General features: G+C 40.8%; 1 protein-coding gene across 9 annotated transcripts in view; it reads right to left on the reverse strand.

The window, feature by feature from the left end:
* Positions 1-18,481, reverse strand: part of LOC103154906 (CUGBP Elav-like family member 2) — a 36,239-nt gene extending 17,758 nt beyond the window's left edge. For 3 of the 9 annotated variants that reach the window (XR_001659313.1, XM_016663154.1, XM_016663153.1), the window contains exons 1-2: positions 18,068-18,478; positions 3,656-3,852 (exon numbers count right to left, since the gene is read on the reverse strand). Coding sequence is in view for 8 of the 9 variants with exons in the window: in XM_016663154.1 (XP_016518640.1) it covers positions 3,656-3,852; positions 18,068-18,180 (310 nt within the window). In the remaining variant the exon portion in view is untranslated. Of the gene's footprint in view, positions 1-3,655; positions 3,853-4,755; positions 5,107-13,570; positions 13,815-18,067 lie in introns of those variants that run through there. The other 6 variants (XM_016663156.1, XM_016663155.1, XM_016663159.1 and 3 more) reach the window with 4 other exon arrangements.
* Between the last annotated feature and the right edge of the window lie 1,332 nt (positions 18,482-19,813).

The following is a 19,813-nucleotide window of genomic DNA, read 5'->3' on the forward strand; positions in this document are numbered from 1 at the left end:
GAGAAGGAGACAGAAACGACGTTAAAACGCAGGAGTAAAAAAAACAACAATATATTAAATGAGACAAAGCATGCTGTAAAATATAATGCACACAGAAAAGGATGGTGACAGAAATCAGCAAACATTCAGATCAGCCCCGACCTGGGGTGGGATAGCTGGAACTCAAAAATCCAATCTTCTCATAACAGTGAAGGTACCACGCCCAAACATAACCAGGCTACAGTAAGATCACCAGAGTGGTGGAACAACTCAGAGTTAGCCATGTTCAGTCAGTGAGATGTAAAAATAAAAATAAAATGGATTAAAAAAGCTGTTTGAAAAGAAACTACGGTTCACATGACATGTCCGTGATTCATTAAGGCTGTAAAGTAAAACGTTTAGCAGACAACAGGAAGGTAATGTTACAGTTTTATATTTTTGAGTATTGGATATGGGAGTGGAAGTACATAGCCTTTTGTAAATGTCAGATTTCACAAACTTTTCGATCAGATTTTGTCATGTTTGCTCAGGTCTAAAGACAGAAAGACAAATTAAATTAATTATTCCTCTGAACTTCTGCACTAAGCCAATAAATATGGCTGCAAAAGTAGGCCTAAGTTTTATAACGATACATTTTCACCCGTTTTTATATAAAACATTTGACTTATTTTTAAATTGTGACTATTAAAGGAAACCTTTTGCAATTCCGTCATTTATTCATGTAGAGACTTCAAAATAATAACTTGGTCTATGTCTTAGCAGGTACTGCAGCCATCTTGGATACGAGTTATCTGTAGTACCTGGATTCTCCACCAGAGGGTAAAAAAACAGGATTGGATACAGCCAGTTGTTGGGGAAATAATCAACTTCATTATTGAGATCGAGGGCTCACAAATCAAAATTAATGCCTTCAGTGTTGTGGGTTAAAATATATTCAAAAACTGGAACAACAGGAAATGCCAGTGGTGGTACGGCTCCCATGCTTATAATGTGATGTGATGTTGTAGGCAACAACAGTGACACCGTGCAAAACAAGTTGGATAGGACTGACATGTCCAGAGAGATGACCAGTGGTGGAAAGCCGTCAGGAGACACCGATTCACAATTGGCGAGTCCAAACAGCACCGGCGAGCCGGAGCAGAACAACCAACGCGTTTGTCCCGAGCATTTCAGCGTTATGCAAGAATCAAATCCAAGAAGTGTGCACAAGGCATGAAAAGAGCACAAAGAACCCAAAAAGAGAACAAGCAAGAAGATAGATGATGGGGGAGGGGAATGAAAAATGAAGAGCGGGGTGAGAAATAAGAAAAAAAAAAAGCCTCTCATCCTTCCGTCCCAGTAGACCGCCAGTGGCGTTCCAGCCCGTCAGTTTCACTGGGTTGGGGAAGTGGAGCACTGCAGCGTCTCTGACCTACATAGTGTGTATTATTCTGTTACTGGAGCTCCCAGGCTGTGGGGAGGGCTGTTGAACTCTAATATGCATCAAGCTGCACTCTTTCACAACCAGCTGAGAGCTCCCTTTCTCTTCTGCTTAGCCTGGACTCCAATTTGTCGGAGCTAAATAAACCTCCCAGAAAGGCATGAGAGTCAGATGATTTTTCATGACCTGTGCACAATGTGACCTAAAAGCCATCGGCAACCTGACGGCCCTCGATAGGTCAGTAGACAAACAGAATCTACGCTGGCTGCTAAAGTAGTTTATCTGCAGGATCTGTTCAGATTTAGTCACATTGCAACAAACTAAGGTGTTTTACTGGGATTTTAAGTGATGGACCAATGATAAGTAATGAATTTGAAGGTTTTTTTGTAGAGACAAATTGACACAGATTCCTCAATTGGATGTAGAATGGCGCATTGATGAGGCTAATCTAATATGATTTGATCTAAACCAGGGGTTTCCAACCCCATTAGACAGTCTCTGGTTTGAATAAAAACCACTAAAATTTGTAGTCGAAACGTGACAAGATATGAAAATGTCCGAGGGGCAGTACTTTAGTGAAGGCATAATCAATTTCCTAATAGGGAAAAAATATGACAAGGTAGAAAAATGAGTGGTTGAGTTCATAGCTTTTCATACATAATGGCAGATGACACTCGGCCATTATTATTTGGTTCAAATTGTTATGGCTTTACACAAGAGTACAAGGAGTGTTTGTGTTCAGTTTTATCACTGGAGGAAATTTATCTCGCAGTTTAGGTGAGCCAAAGGCAGCTATAATCAGGCCAGATTATCTATCAGAATAAATTTACATGTCATTATCATGTCAATAGACCATCACAGCTGACAGAGGAAGGGAGGGGCCGATCTTAAAAGGAGGTCTTTGAACTCTCCCGACGAACAGCACTGAGGAGTCTATGTTTTCACGTTCAAGGAGAAAAACGAGCTCCGTGGGGTTTCACTGGTTTTCGGGGAGAGGCACCGCCTGTAAATTTGGAAAGGTGTAAAAAATTTGGATCATTCAAATGAACCACAGAGACATGGAAAGATATGCAATATGTATAAAGAAAAAAACCTTAGTCATCTAAGAAGGAGAAAACTGCAGGGCATTGTAGTTCATAATCAGAAATCTTAATCTTGAATCTCAAGCTTCCCAAACTAAAATGATGAATTTTTGCCTTCATCCATAGCAACTGGCCGACCAATCAAATTCAGGAGAATTTCTATTTATTGTAATATAAAATAAAGTCAATGCTGCCTGCTGGTAAAAAAAATAAAAATCAAAGAGACAACCATTACTGTCCATAAAGGTTGTTAAACTTGTACAGAACAACTGACACGATGACAACTACAGTCGATGTGACCAGGTTTCAGCTGAAGGCCATTTGTTGTGTTTTTTCCACCAAGGTTGTGTGTAAAGCGCACTAACCACTATGAATCATTCCACTGAGTCACTGTAATGCAATCACAAAAAAACCTTCTAGAATGAAAGCATGACCAAAAAAAATTTATGTTTTCTTATAGGTATGTTAAATATGGACACTGTTTAATAGTACTTAAGCAAAATACAAATAAATGTAGATTTTAAATTGAGAAAAAAAAAGTTCCTCTGAAGCAATTTGCATTGGTTATTCAGGTTTGCGTACTTGTAGAAAATTATGTGTGTAAGCAAATTAGGTCCGGAGGTTTGAGAAGTTTGGAAACATTCAACCACAGCAGAAACGATCGTGTTCCTCTGGAGCTACACCTGCAACATTTGGTGTCATTTTATAGCTCAAAGTGACCAGACATTAATTAGTTAAGCTGGATAATCAAAAGTTGCATGGGGGAAAAAAATGATTCTAGACTTTAGATTTTAGACAGCAGGTCATGGCTTAGTAAGATGCAGAACGAAAACCTCAAATGAAGCTGAACAAATGATTCCAGGCAGACACCACTGGTTGTAATCTGTTGATCAAAGGTCAACCGTTTGCAGGAAGACATTAGACAAAGGACGGTATTAGAAGACCACACATTTAAATACTGCAACCTCCTTTGGTGCTTAAAACCTAAAGAACATCCCTAGATGCTCTAGGTATTTGTCTCTGTCAGTCAAGTTGGATGAATATAGGGAAAAAAAGCCCTAATATTACAATTTATCAAGATTTGACTGTACCGTCTTACTGTGACTGGCTAACTATGCAATTATGTTTTTCTTCTTGCATAAAAAACCCAAAACACACACGCTTGTGGTCATACCTTTACTCTGAGGAGGATTCTGAGTCCGGTCACGGAGGATGTTGATCTGGTACACGGGTCCAAAGGGCTCAAAAAGTTCTTTAAGTTCTGTTTCCGTCCAGGACCGGGGAATCTGTCCCACAAACATTTTGATTGCGTCGGGATCGGGCTGGTCCATGTGCTCCAGTGACCCATTCATCTTGCTCCCGTTGCCGTTGCTAGGAGTAACAAAAACAAAAGTGTCGATATCAGACTGGGCTTCATGCAAAACTCGCAAAGTTTCAGTTGCTATTTTTAGTTGCCACAAAACTGTTTTGCTGTCCAGCTTCGGATGGCAACTACTACGTAGAAACTGAAACGCGACGCATTTCCAGTGACTTCATGGAAGGGTTGCCGCAGACAACAGCTTCATCTCGAGTTTGCGTAAGAGCATCCACTTCCTCCCAGCTTAAAGTTTCCTGCCTCTCAGGAAGCCCAAGGACTATTATCTGCTTCAAAGTGTTACATTAGTCCATCTTTTTCAATGGTAATGGTACAACCACTTTCAACAAACTGGTTCACTGCACCAAAAAACATCTGAAACAAATATGAAACATTTATAGGTTTAGAAGTAGTTCAGAATAAAAAGGATTAGGAAAAAAAGTTCCTTTACTTAATCACATTTGTATTTAAATAGAAACATCTTCACATTTGTTTGTTTCGCTGCTCCAAGAAGCAGTTAACTTACACAATAACCTTGACATTTTATTATGATGGAAAATATTTCCCCCTTATTCATGAAAGTGTCATGAAATGCCACCATTTTTGCGCAACACATGCATCAATCATTTAAAGACTGGTTTAAAAGAGAGGAACAGTGATGGGAACCGTTGTGATTTCTTCATTTTCTACTGGATTTCCACCATCAGAGAACCTGTAGCACCATTGTGTTATACGCAATTGCCAAAATAATCTGAATGGGACAGACTACCCAAAAAGAAACAAACATAAATATTGGTATTGGGTAAAAACTCCTCGGAGGAAAACGAGATATAAGAGTTGATAGTTACCAGGACATGAAACAACATCATTTACTACAGGGTTTAAAAAAATGTTTAACCAGAACATAGGTACACAGAGACCTCTGGACGCGAGCCATCCATCTTTTATAAATCGAGCCCAGCCGCTCTGCTGAAACACCAAACTCCTTGAGGGACCTCAACGACATGCTAACAAATCGTGGTTTGGTTCCTGTCCGTCTGCAAATCCCACTCCCCGCCTCGGAAGACTTCTTCTTTTTCTCCTGGAGCCTGTCGATATTTTCAAATCATGACAGGGCAAAGCTGTGGTGAAACAAAAGCCACTCTCCTCCAAAAAAAATAAGAAAGGGGTGAGCGGCCCCCCTCCTTCCAGCAGCTAGTAACGGCTACAAGAAAACGGCACTGCAGAGGTCTGAACCTCAACAAATCGCTGGTTAGCAGGCAGAGATTTTGCAGTGCATCTTCTCTTCAGGCGCTCTGGCGATGGTACAGAGTAACCTACAGCTTCTTCGCCACAGCAGGCGAACAATATGTGATTGTTATCCCATGCTGGAGAACACTATTCGCCGTTCCTCTGCAGCACAATGGGCCGAGTCAGAGGGATGCTTTGCAGCACGTCGAGGGTTTCGTCTGTGCAGGCCGCAGCCCTGGTGTGTAACACCATTCAGCGTTGCAAAAAGGTCTTTCACACCATTTTACTGAGGGGCTTTTGATCAAACCCTACGTGTACAGAGAGCAAACATCTCAGACTGCGTCTGTATTAATGCATTAATACTGCATCTGCTACAGAGTGGCTTTAATGCCCAGTAATGTCCTAAAACTTCGCTTGATGTCTATAAAATATGTTTAAAGCCACACGATTTAATCTCATTATGCTACTGATGGCACATTTACCACATTGAGACCGATTTGAACTGTAAATATTCAACTACTGCTTTACCACACAGTCAAATATGATCATAATCACCAGACTAATCATTAAAATGACGGCCCTTGTATTGCAAAACAGGTTTTTCTGACATGTTCAAGCCATGTTGAACTAAGTGATTTATATCTGCTGTAAATCCTCCCAACACAGCAAATAAAAGAAAGAAAAAAAAAATAGAGATTAAAGCAAAAATCCCTTCAGGTAAAACTAATAGCTATAGAAGAAAATCCATGAGCTGGAGTGCTTTGCTAGGAAATGGAACGACAATGGTACACACATATATATAGATTTTTTTTCAAAGTTGTTTTTGAAAAACACATCAATGGTGTGTTAAGAGCAAGTTGACCAAGAGAGTACAGTAATTCAAAGCCTTCAAACTTGAAGGGAACAAAATGTCTAAAATGAAACCAGAGATTTCACACAGAAACGCTCTGTTATGCATTTATGAGTGAAGAATCTACTTTCGTTTCCGTAGTGTTTAGCAGCAGGTCGGTTCGCAGTTTTGTGATACAACACCGTCTTAAAGGTAACGTTTCCAAACCACCAAAATTCAGCGTTGCGTCTGTCTGTAAAATAACCAACTGTAGGTTTTAGATGAACATCTACAAACTGCAAGTATGATTATATTGCAAATTTATCATCAACAACTGTGTGTGTGCGCAAGAACTGATTGGACATGGAAAAAAAACGTTAATTACATCAATAAAGCGCAGTCATGTGTTGTACGGCCAGAATGTATGCTTGTTGTTTTAAGTAATAGAAAACGTTTCAAAAGCGTGTTAATAGATTTTGGTAAAGTCATTAAGAAATTGCGTTGCCACGCAACTAAGTTATTCGCTCACCAATAAATCAGCTCCAGGCAAAGAATGTTGTTCAATAATTTTTAGACTACTCGCCATCTGATTGCTTATTTGCAGTTCAGGCTGCAGCAGCATGAACTGCAATCATTATTAATCATTAAAAGTGGAGCCGATTATTACAAAAATGATTTCTTAATAAAAGTTTATCCATCATTCACCCAATACTCAGGAAGGTAAAAAAAATCTAAAACATTCTGCTGTCACGGCGAGACGGTTTACTTAAATATAGACGGCTCAACTTCAACTGTCACAGAGCGATGGAGACGTTGTGCGGCTCGTCCATCAACAATCTTGTCAAGCGACAGTTCGACAAGCTCAGAGACGGCCTACGGCAGCTGACCCGTCACCCAAAGCCAGAGACCGGACTGCCGGATGTCTACTGTTGCAGGTGATTTATCTGGACCGTGGGTGTGTGTGTTTTGGGGGGCGGGGGGGAGCTTTGATGCCATGGACACCTCTGCTGCGTCCATCACACAAAGAGCCATTTTGCCTGATTCTGCACATTATTTGAAAAGCTCAGCACATGTGTTTGGACATTACTCATAGCTAAACCATCAGGGGTAAAGAACAATGTCACAATACCAGGGGTGTTTCCACAGATAATGATGGAAAGCAATCTCACAGCTTCCTGTTCTAGTTTAGAAAAGTTGCAATATTTCTGGACAGCAACAGGGAAAATTTCCAGTTTCTAAAAGTCTTTGTTTTTGACAATTTTATAAGACTGTAAACCCCCGAAAAGAAAATGTTTGTCTAGTACTAGGGTCTTCTCTTTGTGTCACACAAACCACAAACAATTAATTGTTTAATTCAAATTTGTCAGTAGGTTAAAACCTTATTTGCTACTTCTTGGCATCTAAACCTTCAATCGCCTGTTTCTACTAGTTCGTTGTCCAACACGAATAAAATTTATGGTTGTGATCTTTTATATTTGTGCAGGACTTAAAGAAAAGGCTAAAGAAGTACTGAAAGGGTAGTTTGACTTATTTATTTTTACTGAGTTTCAACACATCTCTGGAAATAACGACACCTTCTAGATAACGAAAGAGGAAATAAAGTTTGGAAACTTTTTTTTAATACACCAAGATATATTTTTGTCACTGCCTTACCAAGAAAGTACAACTCTAATCTCAGACTCCAAGACTGTTAACCTGGTATTACTATGGATCTATAACTGTGACAGTATTTGATAGTGCTGCTTTAATTATTATTGATCAAACATTTGCTGTTGTTGTTTAGAGAAACTGAAGCTGAGGGAGCCTATTTGCCTGTGGTTGTTTTAGTAGTCAAGCATGACAGGAAACATTTTTAAAAATCCAATAGCTCAACATCTTAAAAACTGTTTTCAAAGAGAATATTGTCCATGTCCGTTAATTCAATAGCACAAAAAACAGGTTTTATTTGAAAGCCGTCCAAATTTTCTGTGTCACATGAGAAGATTGTTAAAGGATCTTTGACAACATTTTGTTTTAGTCATGGAGTGATTAAAAATAATCACTCCCACAGACTTGAAGCTGCAACTTCTCAATAGGAAAACAGGGGCAGGATTTACAAAGCACTAGAAAATCCCTTGATGCAGAATTGCTCTGACATATGTTTTGCAAAACAAACCAAGAATGGATGTCGCTGCAGGCACTAAAGCAAAAGGAGGGATAATGTCATTTGATTTCCATACCAAGTGCTTGAGCTAATCAGCACTTTGTGGTTCCGATGAGAAATTAAGACGTTTTCCCTTCTAGCATCAACTCCAATTCAGCTCAAAATGGCCCAATTCCATTGTTGCATTTCCCCTGATGAAGACAGACGTGTTCAATCAGCCCCTGAACAGACTGCATGTTAACAGACGGCCAGCATCTGATGACAAGGCCAGGCCCATTAGCTACATAATCGCACTAAGTGTCCCTGGCGGTTATCGATGACGTTGGCCAATAAAAAGCTTTTGTTAGCCAATAATCAAGCAGACGAACGGCAAGAAATTTATTTAAGTCTTCAGCTGGAACTGAACTTCAGCCATGCAGCTCAAAGCAGACAAACGCAACCGCATTTGATTTGAAGATGGTTTTAGTCCACAACAAACCTACTTTATTCTCCAGTTTCTCCTGAAAGTAAAGCTACCTTTTAACAGATATTTGCAAGTTGTAAAACTTGCAACTTACAAGTTGTAAGTTGTACAACGTTAACCCAATGACGTTAACCCTGTCATTGGGTTAATGTATCTAAAATACGTTAACCCAATGTTAACGTATTTAACATTGTATTTGTACAGTTGCACCTGTACAAATACAGGTGCAACTGTATTTGTACTGCATTTTACTTTTGCCTTAACAGTAATAAAACCAGAAATATCAAGTGACTGACAAAAAAAAGATGTAAATTTGGCTGACGCCAATTATTAAACTTGATCAAACAAAGCAAAACTGAGTCATCCTGTCTAGAAAAACTTGATCAATACAAAAAAAAAGCAGGATATTGACTGTTAGACGTTTTGCATACTGCTTTTCTGCAGAAATTAGACTGCTTTGCTTGGTTCATGTACTGTCTTTTAGTTTATTTCTTGCAATTTTAGTTCTTGCAATTTTAACCCTGGTATAAAACTCAGTTTACATTTTTTTATATCAATCTGGGAGCAGAAAATCACAAGAATCAATTAACATTTTACAATCTGTGGAGAAACCAATGCAAAGAATGCAGTGATGAATATTCAATTCAAATTCAACAAAAGCAAAGATTTTGCCCCGCATATGAACAGGAGAGCCGTTTTTCCCTGCTTGTCACATGCTCCATATCCAGTCAGTCAGGGCTCCACTTGACTTGTTCACTCAAGACGCTCTTTAAAAACTTGACAGCCGACCCAACTTGATGCGAGCAACAGATACTCACCTCTCAATCGCAGCCACACGACCCTTTTCATAACTTTTAATAAGTTGCAGCCATTTGTTTTATACACAAACTTCAGATACACTCATCCTTAAAAAAACCTCTGATCTAGATGTTTATGCAACGGTGAAAATATTGAGCATTTTCCTCGATATTTTTTGCTTGCGGAAGAATTTGGTCAACCTTTGATCAAAATAACCCCCTGCTGAGCACGGCAGACGTGATTATGAGCGTTTCAAAGCTGTTCGTGTGGCTCCGGTCTTGTAATTACAACTTCAAAACAGAAGCAGAAGAAGCAGAAAAACAGGTGACAAGCCAGATCTGAGCACTACTTATTTTCCGACTCTCAGTGTCCGCTTTGATAACAGCTGTCCTTAAGAGTCCCAAAACGGAGAAGAAAGAAGATCAGCTAGCCCGAGCGGCTCCCTGTTGCCGAGCCAAAGATCTCCCGCTTCAAACTGATCAACAGCTCACCAACCACAAGAAAAAGGATTACAGTGTCACTTAGCTCACTGGCATAGCATTATGACTCTGCTGGCTGCCAAGGGATCACATCTAAGCCCTGATATCCACCCATACTGTCAACAACCAGGCAGATAATTCAATCAAATGCAACTTCATCAACTTGTAAACGCCACCACAAGTCCCGTAAATAAGACACTCTGGAACGAAAGCGTGAACAAAACATTATGTAGTGGAATAACATTTGTACTAAAAGGAACTCATACTTTGACTGGCTGCAAACGCTAAACACCTGACTTAAAAACAATGTCAGATGATTTAATCCGTAAAACGCAATGATGGCCGTTATACGCTTGCTTACAAGATGCCTTTGTAGGAAAAAAGCTACATTCTTAAAGGGATAGTATGGATTTTCCCACGAGTCATCTGTGAGACTCCTACTATTGCAGGAGAAAGGTGTAACCTGTGGTTTTGTGGAGAAGTAAAGAATCCCTCAGAGGGGAGCAGCTGACTGTGAGCCTGACCAGATCGTTTCCAAGGCGCTACAAGACCTGAAAAAGCCCAGGAAGGCATTATATTTGGAGCCATTTCATAGAAGATATCTTGAAACAAAATCCAGAAAGTTTACTCCATTCTCGGCCGACTAAGAACAGACTGACGGGTCATAGTTGATCGGGAGGGAGTGACACAGGCTCCAGTTTAGTACAGCAATATGAACAATATTCAGCTGAAGAAGAACAACACGAACAAGGAGAAGAAGAACGAGAAGAAGAAGAATGCATGAAGTCATTTGTAGTAGTTTGGATAATTGATAAACTAACATAGCTCTAAATTCAAGGGATAAGAACATTTTCATGATTAAATGTTCAAACCTGCAAAAAAAAAGAAAGAAAAAGAAATCAATTATACTACCATGTTGTCTACCAATATATTTTTAACTGAAGTTATGCAATTATTTATTTTTGCTATAATTGCTTCCTTTTGCCCGTCAATGTCTTGTTAATACAAAAATAATAATAATACAGAGGAACCGATACAGGATCATTCTAGACTGAAACAGTGTTGCTAAAACACTGCCTCTGGTGCATACAAAACATTTTTACATTGTACGAAAGAATCCTGTCCATGAAAATTTATTCACCAGTAGCTCTGTATGGTTTGTCTTTCTGGTCCTTTTTCATAATATCTTCGTTTGCGATCAACCACAGCAGAAGGGTTAGTTGCTGCGGGTTCCTGCTCTGATGGTCAGCTTCAGTCTGGCTCCCTCATGACCCATGTCATCAGCCCACCAACGCCTTTGCAAAGTCTGTAACCACAGTTTTCCTCTGCCACTTGTTGCTGTGCACCTCCAGTCAGGATTATGAAAAATTTACAAAACGCTACTAAAACTGTCTTTGGAATATTTCCAGTTGCATTTTTTCTGCATAAATTTTTCATAATTAAAAATATTTTTAAAGCTGTTGTAGATACCATTACCCTTTACACCACGGTATTATTACCCATCATTATACAGCATTAATCTCATCCCAATCCATGCCTATTTTAAATTTCAATACAACGCTCCAAATAGAAGCAAATGTTATAAGGTTATGCAAGTTCAGCCAAACGTTGCCGCCATCAGTGGTTCTCATATTAAAAACAGTCTCTCCAGTTTTACACCTTCTCTTGGCTAGAAAAAAAAAAGCCTCTTATGACGTTATAATGAAACTGAGATTGAACAATAAATCCCACTCGGCATTGGTTAGTATGACATTCTCATAATGTTCTGTAAAAACAGTTTATAGTAAAACAGAAAATAAACGATTATTTCCACTCCTGCACACTTATTACAGTCATAATCACGTGGATAATTATTAATCTCCAATTTAATTCCTATACATAAAAGCATAAGCACAAAATGTACAAGGTTTGCAAACATTTGTTTATTGCACAGATTATCCTTTTTTTTCCTGCAACACAGATGCCATTTATGGCTCAGAGCCCTTCTAAAACAGTTGCTTCAATGCAAGTGAAGGTTACTGCTCCAATTTGCACATTTATGATCGCTTCTTAAAACTAGAAATTTTTATAAACAGCCCATATTGCACAAGAGAGAAAAACCCTGGTCCTCACGGTCCACTGTCCTACATGTTTTAGCTGTTCCTTTGCTTCATCACACCTGATTCAGTACTAGCATTTAGGCCTGTCACGATAACAAATTATGCTGGACAATAAATCGTTCCAGACGTTATTGCGATAAACGATAATGTTGTTGTGTTGAGACCATTTCCAAGGAATTTAATGGTAATGGCAAAATACTAATGCAAGAGCACATTCTATAAGATCAATAACCTTTAAATTCTCATGAACATTTAACACTGGAGCTGGAAGACATTTTAAATATCCAAAATAAATAAACAAAACAACAAATAAAATGATTTTTAAAGTCTTTGTAGACAAAACTGTCCTTCTAAATAAGAGCTAGTTGAGACCAAAGCACCAAACTTAAGACTTTTATCATCCAGTTTTTGGTAGAAAAAAAGAGAGAAAAAGAGAAACGAGGAATCATACCAATGGAAATTATTGAGATTGTTTTAATTTATCATGTGATCAACTAATTTATTGGTTATTGTGACAGGCCTACTAGCATTTCCTCCTGCATGACATCAAATGCTGCAGAAGTCCTAATTTAAATCAGGAGTTTGGACCCAGCCAAGCCAGCCAAAGCCTAAAATTATTGAGCTATGCAAAATAATTGAAATAAAAAATAAATAAAAAATGTAAAAAAAAAAAAAAAAACAAACTAGATGATCATCTCTTTTTTTTATTTATCCGGAGGGGCATATTTAGAGATTCAAATGTAGGGGGGAAAGACAACATCCAAGTTTGACGTGTCAATGACCTGCTAAATTTTTTTTGTACTACGTTGCTCAACTTCCATCTTGTTTCCCAAATAAAATTAGATAACGCTATGCGAGCGGGACAGCAGTGCTGGTTAGCACCCCCAGCCCTCCGTCTTGTTTACATACTCTGTCACAAGACCTCCATTAATGGCTCAATAATGTAGCAAACCACGTGTTTTCTGCCGTCGAGCACTCGCATTTCAACATGGACGTTGACAACGACGTCTGTTAACACTAAAGGGGCGTCAAACAAGCCTCCGCTTGTGTAACTACTGGGGAAATAAATGCCAACGGAGCCTGTCAATATTCAGTAAATACGAGTTGAAGTGGTAGAGGGACCTTAGCTTTAAAGTGAAATTAAACACCTTCCGTTTTGCTTAAGCACTCTGAACCTGTTTGCTTGTACAACGTAAGGCTCCAAACATGAAGGTGGTGCTGCGTTTGTTCAGTTACAGAAGCACAAATAGATAAGAACACAGTGTTTGGACAAGCTGCCCAGGGTTGTTTTTCTGGACTGATACTGAAACGTGTGATCTCCGGAAGCACATGTCAGTCGACTATGCTGCGCCCCGCATAGCTAACTGCGTTTATTCTTCGACAAAACACATTTTTAACTCCCAAACAGCGCCCGGCCTCTCTCTTGGAGACGAGTTAATTGTCCCAACTAAAACACAGCTGCTCCCCTGTTGGCAGTCTTCAAACTTTAAACAACCAAGTTGAACTCCAGGTGAGCGGATCCCGTCACTGCCGTTAGCAACGTTAGCATACCAGGAAGCTAGCGCTAGCCTCAACTGTGTTGTTTTTTTCCCCTCCACCTCAAAAAAAAAAAAAAAAAAAAACACTCACGGGGCTTTCCGAGCCTGAAGAAGCGAAATGGCAACACGACAGAAATTGATTCCCGAGCTACTTACATTGTGTCGCTCGAAGTCATTAACCGACTTTCGGTGAGGGGCAGGAAATCTAGGTTGTACGTCGAAGTCATGCTCAGAAACAGCGTCGAACAATGAGAGAAGCGACGCCCGCACAGAGCGAGAGGCTGAACTCCTGCGAGACGAGAAGACGAAGCGGAGCAGGTGCAGGGAGGGGGCGTCTTCTTCTTCAAAGCTGCATGGGAGAGAGCGAGAGAGAGGAGGGGGGCAACCAGCGTCCGCCTTGCTTCTCCCTAGTCTTCCGAATGAAATAAACTCAGGCAAGGCAAGCTGCTTTCTGTCTCTGCTCACCGAACTGCAGCAAAGCAGAGGCGTGGCCAGAGCCAGAAAAGTCTGAAACCACGCCGCCAGCAGCATCTCTGACCCCCATATAAAATTAATCTGTGCCCCACTTGGTGCTCCGTGGAGACTTTATTATCTATTACTGGCAGCAGAATGGTTGCTGTGCTTCTATATTGAAAGATTCCCTCTTCTCTGCAGTCCCATTTAGAAATGGCCTGCTGGATTCATATTCGTGCGGATATTACAGTCACTGATAAGAGGCAAAGCTATTTTTGAGGAGGGGGTTTTAGAGAGATAACAACAGTTTGAAAAGAAATAACAGACGTGGAGGAAAATTATTTTTGTTTTTTTGTTTGTTTGTTTGTTTGTTTGTTTCCTCGAACAGCGTTTTGTAGTTTGAATACCCCTTGAACATTTCCACCTCTTGTCTTGTTAACCCTCTTGTAGGATTTGATGTATTTGGTGGACATTGAGTCCGGCACAAACGTGAAGGAAGGAAAGCAAATGAAACAAACAAAAAACCTAAAAAGTGTGGCATTTATTTGTACTCAACCCCATTTACGCGATCACCCCAAGATAAAATCCAGCGCGAAGTCACCTTTGTCCTATTTAAGTACAGGGCAGTACAGGAAGTGTACTGAAAAGGCCCAGACGGTTTGTTAAAAACATGAATCATTACAGTTGGAGTAAACATCATGATGAAGACCAAGGAACACAGCAGGCAGGTCAGAAGTGAAGTTGTGTAAAAGTTTAAAACAGGGTTGGTTGTAAAACCATAACCCAGGCTTTAAATATCTCAGAGAGAGCACTGCTCAATACAGCATCCAAAAAATGAAGGAGGCTCAGGTGAGAAAAATCTGTCGACAGGACAACTGCTAGTGGTGCACACCATAAATCTTGCCTTTACGTGGCAGAGTTGCAAGAAGAAAGCCAAACATCCTTCACAGAGCACAGCAAACATGTGAAAGAGGACGGGTTTCAGATTACACTAGGCCAAAACTAAGCTGTGTAGGCATTCATAGAAAACGCTATGTGTGGAAGAAACACCATGCATCCTAGTGAACGCATCATCTGCATCTCAAATCATCTCGGCAACAACACGTGGGTCAGGTTTCCTTCAGCAGGGCGACGGAAGCTGGTTAGAGTTGATGGCGAGTTAGTATTAGGGAAGCAAGACAGAAAATCTGTCAGAATTAAATCGTCTGGACCAAAGCATATTTGTGAGTTGGAACGGCCCAATCAAAGTCCAGACCTTATTCCAGTTGAGAATTCTTGCAAGACTTGCAAACTCCCACTCAGAGGAGCTTTCTACGCAATCCGACCAAGCTGGACCTGTTTTACAAAGAGAAGACATTTCGATCTCTAGATTGTCATTGCGGATGAGTCGCTTCATTCCAGTGGAAGCTCGTGCCTGCGTGACAGGATGTAAAAAGACTTGATTGATGCTTTTGCTGGGCACCTTGGAATAAAACCTACAGTCATAGCTTTCAAATATTCTTACTGATAAAAAAAGATGATAAAAAAGACCTGGAAATGTTCGAAACCGCCGCCTCCCATTGGTCAGAGAGTGAAAGATGCTTACGTAATGGAATGAGTGACTGCAGGTCTACAGAATGAAAATGGAGGTGTTCAGACAAAGATGGAAGAGCATTACTGTACCAGAGTGTGTGAACAACCTGAGAGCTGTTACCGCCTGCGTAAGACTGGACCATGAATCTCATGCTGACCTGAAATGTCCTTATATTTCTCTTTGTTGGAACAAGATTTAGAAAACAAGAAAGGCAAAACGTGGAAGGCACTGAGCTCCACTGAATGTGAATAGGGTTTTTTTTGTTTTTAATAAAAGGCTTATTCGAAGAGCACTGCAGATTTTTATCAGAGCACTAAAAATGTTTACACTTTGTATCAGTTGCTCTTCCATTTATGTTTTCTGCTGTTGTTGTTGATTTTTTTTTTTACTATTCATTGTAAAAGGTCAGTAGGTTAGTCACCGTGATGTTCCAGCTCGTTCCATAGTTTACATTGCAGAAAAGCCAAAAGTGAAATAGCTGAAATGCGGTTTTTCTTGTTCCCCCCTGTGTCACAGGTCATATCCCCCTTTGTGCCGGTGCTGAGCTGTTGTTTCTCTGGGGGAGGGGGAGCCTATCCTCCTTTGTTGAGCCGGATTTGCAGGGCGAGGCCCTCCGCACACGAGGGGGCGAGTGGAAAAGAGAGTGGGGGCCGATGGAGGGGGGGGTCGATGCGGGGTCGTTGTCAAGTGCAGCTCGGCAGAGGGACAGGAGGGGTTTTAGCCTAATTATCGAACCGTTCATTATTGGCCCCGGCAGCTGCGCGGTCCTGAAATATTATTCATAGCGAGCGTTAAGAAACAGCCCATTTATGAAAGCTGACTTGATCCTCGTATCCATAGCAATTTCAAGGCGACCTGGCACCGGCGTTCAGCACGCTCTATTAAATAAATAGTGTTTATGAAGAGGGGTGGCGTGCGTGACGTGATAATGCAAGCTATTCTGCGGTACGTACAGAGAAGCCCACGGTCCTGCGTGAGCTACCATTAAGCTCGAGGGGGGGGTGGCTGCTATAAAAAGGTTGTGCAAAACCTCTCTGGAGAATCAGGTTTCATCAAGATGGAGGCTAAATACCATCATCAGAGTCCACACGTTACCTTAGATCTAATGAGTTCTTGTAGGTGAAGAATGCATTCAGCNTGTGGTCAATGGTAATGCAATCACTGATGTTTTACTCCATTTTCCGTCTCTTTCAGACGAAAGATCAGACTGTGCTGCTCTAGACAGGATTACATGTGTCTAAAAAAAAAATAAAAAATTCTTACACAGCATGTCCATACATACACATGTTTATGCTTCCTTACATGTATTGTATTCAGAGAAGGATTCCCTGGTCTTGCTAGCAATTCTTCTTTTAGCGGAGTGGGTTATTGAAACATACATCTTGTCCTGTCAACACCTGCTCCACAGGAGGATGAGATGTTTGGAGATGAATGCATAAGAACAATACACAAAAACATAGATGGTCAGAATGAGAAAACAAGAAAGAGGAAGAAATAATTTATATATATATATATATATATATATATATATATATAATTTCTGTATTTCTGGCATGCACTTGCTTTTTCTATAAGATTTCTGTGTTCGAGTTGATGCCACAGGCCGCCGGTGTTGAGATTTCCGGCACCTTCTAATACTTGACTCTTAATCTCAGATTGCTGCTACTGTAATCCCATTTTAATCTTCTCCATGCCGCCATGCTTTTGTTGTTTACATCAAACACATCCTGCTCATGCAGTACAACTTAAATAAATAAATAAATTGCATCCCATCTATCAACATCATCATCATCATCATCATCATCATCAACAACATCATCAACAACATCATCAACATCCCCTGTGCATTTAAATTCGCTCCACTTCATCACAAGCTGCAGGGTGTAAAAATAGGTCAGCTTCAAATGAGATCAGCTCCTAAGAGCACACTTTTATGTCTCAACTCTGGATTATTTATTTATTTATTGCAATAAAATTATTTGAGGAGCAGCTGAAGGGTTCTCAAAATGGAGAGGGTGAACTACGGTCTTATCAAGCCGTGTGAAGGAAATCTGCCCCGGTCCAGATAAGACTGATTGCGCACGGTTCTGCCTCGTCGCTTCACTTCTGCAAATTTGCACAGAAAGGTTTCTTCTTATTTACATGACAATTGATATTTTTAGCTGTCTTCGACAGACTCTGAACATCAAGGTGTCTTTTGTTGATGTCCTATCTCTGAGTTTGTGTCCATCATCCTCTCCTCTCTTAACCACATTTCTTCAAACTGTTGAACAACTTTAAACCAAACGCTCTGAGGTTGAGATCCAAGTTCAAACACAACAGACTTGTCTCCATCTCCCTCTTCCTCCCGTGCGATAATTAGTTGATTTAAAAAGCTAAACCCAGTCAGAGAGATGACATACACACACACACACGCACACACACACAGACACAGAGAGACACACACACACTTATGGAAACACCACAGAGAGACCATCCTGCCTACAGGCGCAGCATGGGAGAACACTCAACTGGAAACAATACATCCTGTGACAAAATCCAGTCCAGACAAAGAGGCAGTCCAAATACAGGCTGCTCCACAAAAGCTTATCCAAAACTGAATGAGGGGGCCAGCCCCAGAAACGTACCTCATAGACAGGTCCTCATTCCTGACAGAGATCCCGGCCGCAGAGGGGGGGCAGCGCATGCTGTTGGCATACAGACTCTGCACCAGGGCCAGCTCAGAGGAGTGCTCCAACATCGGTGCTCTGGAAAAGAAAATCCAACTGATGCAACGGACACTTTTTTGTTGTTGTTGTTGTTTTGCTTTGTTTTTTTTTTGTTTGACTCTTCCTGCTCTTCCCTCTATCTGTGTGATTCCTCTTTCCTTTATCTGTCTCCCACCCACTCTTTCTCCTTGCTTCAGTGCAGCAGAGCAGCTCCCACCCCCTTCGCTGACTGTGGTGGCTGAAATAATCCTCTCTGACAGCTCATCGTGTGCTAATGCATTGTGCCGCCTGCGGCAGCCCGGCTCGCAGGCTGCGGAGCCGTGTCCATGGCAGCACTCGTGTACTAATAGAAAGTCATATTTGGGAAAACTTCAGAACATTGACAACGGGTGGTGAATTCCCACTGTTAGCTGAGAGAGAGAGAGAGAGAGAAAGAAAGAGAGAGAGAGGGAAGAGGGGGATATGAGGAAACGTCACCTGAGATGCCAGAAGATCTCCTCCTTGGCCCGTTCCTGGGTCCGTGACACATTCCTGTGGATGCTGGCATGAATTTGAAACGGTGCTCCCAATGGTGGCCCAAAGCAGAACAACTGTATCCTGCAAACTTTTTTTGTTACAGCCGATTCCATCGTTCTCCTTGTAAACATGGATCTTTGCACATAATGACCAAACGTGTAACTCGGTTTGTCTGCATAGTGCCAATTCACAACAATATTCAACAGCAGACTTCGAGTCCAACTCTTCTCATTAGTCAGCTGACAGTAAGCAGGAGTGCTGTGCTAACATATTCACACAAATCTTGTATGAACCTTTACATGTTGTGTCATGTTGCAACCAAAAAATATCAAAGTATTTTTCATTGGGACTTTATATAAAAGATGGAGACAAGGTGGCACACAGGGATGCGATGAACCGACCAGAAATCTGAAAAGTGTGGCATGTTTTTGCATTCAGTTCTTTGGAGTCAGAACTGCCTGGAGGTATTTGATGGCATAGTTTTGCACAATATCACGAAGATGGATGTTTAAAAAGCCACAGAGTGACCAGCATGTTCAGCACAGCTTCCATGTCCTCCGTTGTCGCACTTGTGTCCCACACGGATCACGCTAAGCTATTTTTTGGATTCTGAAACCGACTGCTAGCTCTTAGAGGTAGCAGGTCATAATGGACCAGCTGTATTTTGGTATTAATAAATGGAATTCATGAATTCAACTTACTGACTCTTATTTAGCCTCACACTTAAAGAACTCAGCGTGGAGAACGGATGAATCTCCTCAGGGCCTAATCTGGGTGTGGCTGTCATAGCATGGAGGCCCCTAAAGTAACAAGACAAGATTCGAAAACAAGCATGTCTTCACCTCGTCTTTGGTGTTATTTTTCAGAGTTGTCATTTTTCTCTGAACACGCTCAGGCGACGTTGCAAGTTTTTAAAAACTGCGGGTTCGATTCTTGTAACGGAGTTTTGCTGTGTCACCCTTCGTGGCTTGTAGCAAACTTGTAGTAGGCTCTGTCGCGTCTTTCTTTCATAAATGTTCTCCATGTCGCGGCAAATGCAGAACCGTTCTTTCAAAATTCACTTACATGCCTTCTTCTTCTGCTCGGACCGGCCAGCGACATACAGGGAGGAAACTGGTTACAATGGATTTTATTTAGAAGCGTCAGAGT

This window comes from Poecilia formosa, unplaced genomic scaffold, assembly GCF_000485575.1.
Source record: "Poecilia formosa unplaced genomic scaffold, Poecilia_formosa-5.1.2 Scaffold405, whole genome shotgun sequence".
Classification (NCBI taxonomy): Eukaryota; Metazoa; Chordata; class Actinopteri; order Cyprinodontiformes; family Poeciliidae; genus Poecilia; species Poecilia formosa.